Source organism: Indicator indicator, chromosome 22 (assembly GCF_027791375.1).
Source record: "Indicator indicator isolate 239-I01 chromosome 22, UM_Iind_1.1, whole genome shotgun sequence".
NCBI classification, from domain to species: Eukaryota; Metazoa; Chordata; class Aves; order Piciformes; family Indicatoridae; genus Indicator; species Indicator indicator.
Window position 1 is genome coordinate 4,483,587 of NC_072031.1, and position 6,000 is coordinate 4,489,586.

Genomic DNA, 6,000 nt, shown 5'->3' on the forward strand with positions numbered 1-6,000 from the left:
CTTTCAGATACTGTAAGTTCACAGTACACCACTTAGTACACTTTATCCTACTACCTAATAGATGTACAATAACTAGTACCTATGTAACATTGTTATGCCTGATTTCTATAATCATATTTCTCCTATACTTCAGTTTTACAGGTACCAGTACAGTGGGAAAGAGAAGCATGAGTCCTATTCAGGAAGAAACTGGTTCAGATGATATGGAAGAGAGAGAAGGCCAATATTCAGAATATAATCAGACAGACTCCTTTGCTGAGTCCCTTCCAGATGGTAAGAAGAAAGACAAAAAGTTCAAAAAGATCAAGACAGAAAAACTTCCAGCAGGTAAGCACAGTGTTTGTGCACATGGTGTTCTGTTCTGTTTGAAGCTACTTTAGGCCTGAACAGAATTGAAGTTCATTTCCTGAATGTCTTCAGTGATTGCAAAATAACTTCTAACAATGAACTTACTCCATTACATTCATAGAAATGCAGAAAAGTTGTTTAAGCTGAACATTGGGGGATTGGTTGGTTTTGGTTGGTTGGGGTTTTTAATGCTGCAAAACCCAAAAAGCCACCCTCCTTCTCACCACCAACAAAAAAAACCTAACTAAGCACAAAAACCAAACCTCGTCTGAGATCAAGCAAAGAAGCAGCATGTAATTGATTCTTTACTTGATTATATTTTTTCCTTAAAAGAGTGTTTTGAATAATTTTAACGATTCTTAATATTTTTCTTTTCTTTTTTCTAATGTGGCTTTCTAGTTAAGGTTTCCCAATATGGTTTTGCATATCATAAGCAAAACTGAAGGAATTCTGGAACAGGATTCTAGAGTAGATTTCCCTGTTAATCCAATACTTCATCACAAAATGTAAGGTTCATTTAATATGAAAAGTTTCCCTTAACATTGATTGAATGGAATCATAGCATACTTGAATGCTATGCACCTAGCTTGACGTGCCAGATGTGTGTTATTAGACAGTCTGTTGCTTTCAAATGAGTTCAATTTTAATAAAACCTACCTGCTGCTCTGAAAGCTAATATACATGTCTTTTTAATTAGCACTTTAAGACTATCTTGAAAATACTGTTTAGCATCCCTTATTTATCGTTATTTGTGAGATATTTCTGTAAACTGAGAAAACAATGAAATTTCTTCATCTGGTCAGGATGTTATTGACCTCTACAATTAAGCCAAATCTTTTGACAGTCTACCTACCTGCCCCTCACCACTCCTGGCACACTGCTTGCCACAGTGCTCTGTTAGGCTGAGTGCAGTGTGACCCAGTCAGACTGTTGATTTATATTCCCTAGTATAAATGAGTAGGCTGCACTCTACTGAAACCCTTTCCTCCCTAGAACACTTCCTGAGAATGTGTTGGCTTTCTGAGATGACTGAATGAAGGAGTAAGCTGCCAGACAGGTGCCACGCTGCTGGGCCCTTAAACTTATGCAGGTCCTTTAGCTGTCTGGGTGTTTTGCATTTATGAATCACTTTGCTGTGGGGTTATTTTCCGATAATACTTGGCACTACAGTAATGGAAAGTGAATGTGTTTAAAATCTTTTCCTAGCATTTTGGATTGGTGCATCAGAGTCACCCTTAACAGTTCTTACATTCAACCATGTGCTCTGAGTAAGCTTTTGCTTACTTGGAAGGCTCACTGAGCCATGAAAAGTTCATTCACATTTCAAGGATTACTAGTTGTTGAAGCTTGAGGAACCTCATTTTTTGGAATTCAGATTTTGAAAAGTAGAGGAAATAGCAGGGGTTTGTTGTAAAAGTGTCAAATTGTGATTTTTTTTTCTTTTGTTTTTTAACTTCTGCAATGTATCTATAAATTGTCCTTTTTTTTTTTTTTAAATCTTGTATAGAATTCACAATTTAATACTTAAAAAAATTGTATTTTTAATACAAATTATAAACCAAAACATTTTCCTGTCTTCTGAAACCAATTTTGATGTATACATTAATATATGCAGTGTTCTGTGTGGTGTTTGTAACCATAGCCTTTATTGTTCTTTATGTGATTAAAGGCTTTTCACCTATGATTGATTTAAGGGATTTTTTGCAGACTTTAATGCCTACATATTTTTTAGCTAAAATACTTTAATCTCTGTCTGACTTAAACGTGGGCAGGTGACAATCAGATGACTGTTTCACCTGATACTTTTGCTATGTTGTGTGAGTTATTGCAGCCTGTGTGAAGAAAAAAAAAGGCAAAACTAAATCAACTTCAGGTGACATAAATTTAAACCTCAAAAGATCTTATTTCTATTGATCTATTAATTAATTTCAGCTTTTGTAAGTAGTTTCTTACAGAAATTGATTAGACAAAAAATTAAGCTGTATCTTTATCTGGAGCACTGCCTCTATTTGAGTATATTCAGATACAAATAGTTAATAGTTAAAACTTCATTTCAGTGTCTGCTCTAGCCACTTCTGTCTAGAAACTGGTATTGTAAATCAAACATACTTTCTCCTGACTTTTGTCATGCAAAATGACAAGACTGTCTACTTTAATTCCAAGTATAGAATTCATGCTCTGTATTTGGCATTATAGAAATACACCTTATCAGAGTTAGTGTGATTTATCTTCTGCAGTTCGGGCTGGAAATACTCTTCACTGTCTTAACTGTCTTAAACAAGAATAGCTGCAAGTACAATAATAAATAGCATTAACTTCATCATCCCAGTTATTGCAAAACTAAAATTACTTGGATTAAAAATACTAGTTGCAAAAGATAACATTTGCCATTTGGGTAAGATGCTTGACATTAACCTCTTGGGTTTCTTTTTCGCTTTTATTTTTAAAGTGTCTACTGAAAGAGTCTACATTCCTTGCCAGTAATGTATCTAGAGCCTCAGTCTAGAGGAGAAAATACATCGTTGTGTGCTCTGAAAGAAAAAAAGCTTCTTGATTTAATTTTATTCCTTTCAATGTTTGTGTATTGAAGTTATTAATATATTCTTCTATGACTGTTTTAGGAGGCCTCACAAGCAGTTCTACTGGAATTTTTGAAGTCCCTGAAACATGGTAGGAAACAACTGCCTTAACAAGTGGAATTGATTGAAAGCAGTTGTGAGAATGCACCTCTTGGAAGCCATACTTTATTTAAATTAAGTGGTGTTAACAAAGCAGTATGTGTTCTGAAAAAATCAGTTTAATTATTTTAAACTGTTTATTGAACAATCACTGTCCATTTTACTTCTGTGTATCTAACTAGTACATGGCTTGTTGTTAATCACGTGAAATCTTTGCTGTTGTAAATGACGTTAGATGTAAGAAGCGAGACTAAATGTATTTTGGTCACCTACTCTGGCATGCTGGCTATGAAATGTACAAAAAGAATTGGCACTATATGACATATTTTTGTGCTAGGCTGTTTCCTGTGCTTGAGGACAGTTTTACCACAAATCTCCTAATCTTCAGCTATTTTTTCAGGCAATATCAATATGCTGCCAGCATTTTTGGAACAGGTAGAACTGCAGTTTCACACACTGCTGTCTACCAATTGCTTTATCTGGACATCTCCTTTAGTTTTCCATTCTCTACCCTCTACTCCCAGCCAGTATTCATCTAAATACCAACTTTCCTCATACCTTGGCCTTTCCAAAAACTGTAACTTTCAGGTTTCTGAAACTTTACTTTCATGGTGGTAGGTAGGTTTGTTTGTTTTTTTGTTATTGGGGTTTTTTTTGCGTTGGTTTGGTTTTTTGTTTGTTTGGTTTTTTTTTTTTCAGATCTGTTGCTGTTTTCCCTCCTGACTCTCAATCTGTTTCTTCCTTCCTTCTTCCCTGACTTGTGGGCGTTTTGTAAAAATGTTTTTTGTTACCTGTGACAAACCTACTAACTACACCAGCCCTTTATTTGTCTAACAAAGGATCTGCATTGGTAGATTTCAGAAAATGTTTGATATTTAACATTTTTGTATCATGGGAATGAAAACAAAAGATGTATTTCCATAAAATGAAAATTAAAAGACATTTTCTTAGGACCGGATTTGGGTTTGTTTATTAGTTTCTGTTTTGTTTTTTTGTTTGTTTCGGGAGGTTTTTTTTGCGAATTCCTCTCTTGTTCTTCATAATATAGCAATCTTCTGTGTCAGCCGGGGGTTAGCAGACCGTTTTGGTTCATGGACTGCTCTCAAGATATTTGTGAAGTGTAACCAAGAAAAGCAAGCATGTTGTCAGAAGTTGTAAATTGTTATGTGTTTCCCTTGGAGGAGGGAAGAGTTCTACAAATCAGTGAGTTCAAAGTTGTTTCTGTGGAAGAGTGGGCTATTAAGTAGGTTTCACCAGATTATGTTTACATTAGTGGGAACTGCAGTCAGTCAAACAATGCAATAACCTGTTTGAAGGCATGCCAATTTTTTTTTTTTATTTTAAATGATTGTGAGAGCTATCTAGAACTTGCATTGCAAAGGGAAAAATAATTTAAAGATGTTGATTGTTGAAATGTTTTATTTCTAACTTTGGGTTAATACCAGTAGTGTAATTAAGTTGTTGTTTTTTTAATAGGAGCCATATCATCACATTCTCACACAAGAATGTGGGAAAGAAGACAATGTTATTAGTGATGCAAGGGGAAATTAGTAACTGAATTCTGCTCTCAAGGATCCAGAGACTTTGCTTCTCCGAGACTCAGGACTTAGGAGTAAATACTTAAATCACTCTTGAGTGTCCAAAGCTACAAAGAAACTGCCAATTTAGCCCTCAGAATATATGAGACACTTTGAAGTTGTATAAAATATTCATCTCTTATGGAGATGATTCAGGTAACTTTTATGGTGTTCTATCCAAATTCTGGGGAGTGTTATTGACTATATATCCTGAAGAACTGGCATAAAGTGATTTGGGAAGGAGTTTAGAGAAATAATGTCAGAAGGACACAAGAGCATTTAAAGGGATTGTCAAAAGTGTAGGTTAAGAGGCAAGGGGCTCTCTGCTATAGAGGCACACACTGTTGGAAGTGAATCCACCTGGAGTCTTTATGCTGAGGCCATTCGGATCTTCATGGTACTGACTTCACTCTTGAACAGCAACATTTACATACCTGCAAGGAAGATACAAGTCTTAACTGCATTACGATAGATTATGTACATCATTGTCTGAATTACAAAGTTTAATAGGTATTCCCACCCTTTCTACCCTCTTGCCTTCCAGAACTGTCGTTTTGAGGATCAGTGTGTTTTTTATCTCTACCCGTAATTAACACTCCTTAAGAAAATGGGGCTCTTTCATCTTCCAGTCTTTGTATGTGTTTGATTTTTAGCAGTCACACCTAGATAAACTACTAAAATGTGACTGGATGTGGGGATGTAGTATTTTTAAGTCTAGTTTTGGGTGGAGAAATGTTAGGGGTCAGGAGGTGGCCTAAGAAGGAACTAACCCAGCTGATAATGTCTCAAACCTCCTTATTCTGTGGGGTTTGGTACACTTCCCATCATTTGAAATGAAATCATTAATTCTAGGAGGGGAAAAAAATCCAGCTTCTTGAATTAGATACACATTTGTTTCCTAATGCATGTTTAAAATATGTGCATAGAATGTACATCTTTACAGCATTTGTTTCTGAAAAACAAAGCTGTCATCACTGGCCTTAATGGCTATGGAGTTTCCTGGGTCTTGGTCTCTGGAGTTTTATGTTCTATTACTCAGCTCCAGAGGCATGGTGCGGCTTTGGCCTGGCTGCTTCGTCATGGAGCTGGCATAGCTGGTAAGTTGCTGAGAATGTGACACAATCTGAAGAGTTGGTGTGAAGAAACATGGGAGAAATCTCTCTTGGCTGGCAAATGAGGTAGGTGGGCTGAAATTCTGCCTCATCAGTGGAATATGTTTATTTGACTGAAGCTTAAACTTGACAGTGATAATTTATCAGCGGTGACCAAGCACTTCACTGTTTGCATCAGAAAGCAAGTTTAAAACTGTTTTTGAGGTGATCACTTTCAAATCCATCTCAATCATTTATTGGTGAGAAGTATTAACTTGTGTCAGAATCCACAGGATTGATGGTCCA

General features: G+C 36.0%; 1 protein-coding gene across 1 annotated transcript in view; it reads left to right on the forward strand.

The window, feature by feature from the left end:
- The window catches only part of PARN (poly(A)-specific ribonuclease), a 50,060-nt gene extending 46,379 nt beyond the window's left edge, over nucleotides 1-3,681 (forward strand). Inside the window, exons 23-24 of the mRNA XM_054390832.1 lie at nucleotides 134-327; nucleotides 2,970-3,681. Coding sequence (XP_054246807.1) covers nucleotides 134-327; nucleotides 2,970-3,022 — 247 coding nt within the window. The 3' untranslated portion in view covers nucleotides 3,023-3,681. The remainder of the gene's footprint in view (nucleotides 1-133; nucleotides 328-2,969) is intronic.
- Nucleotides 3,682-6,000: the final 2,319 nt, after the last annotated feature.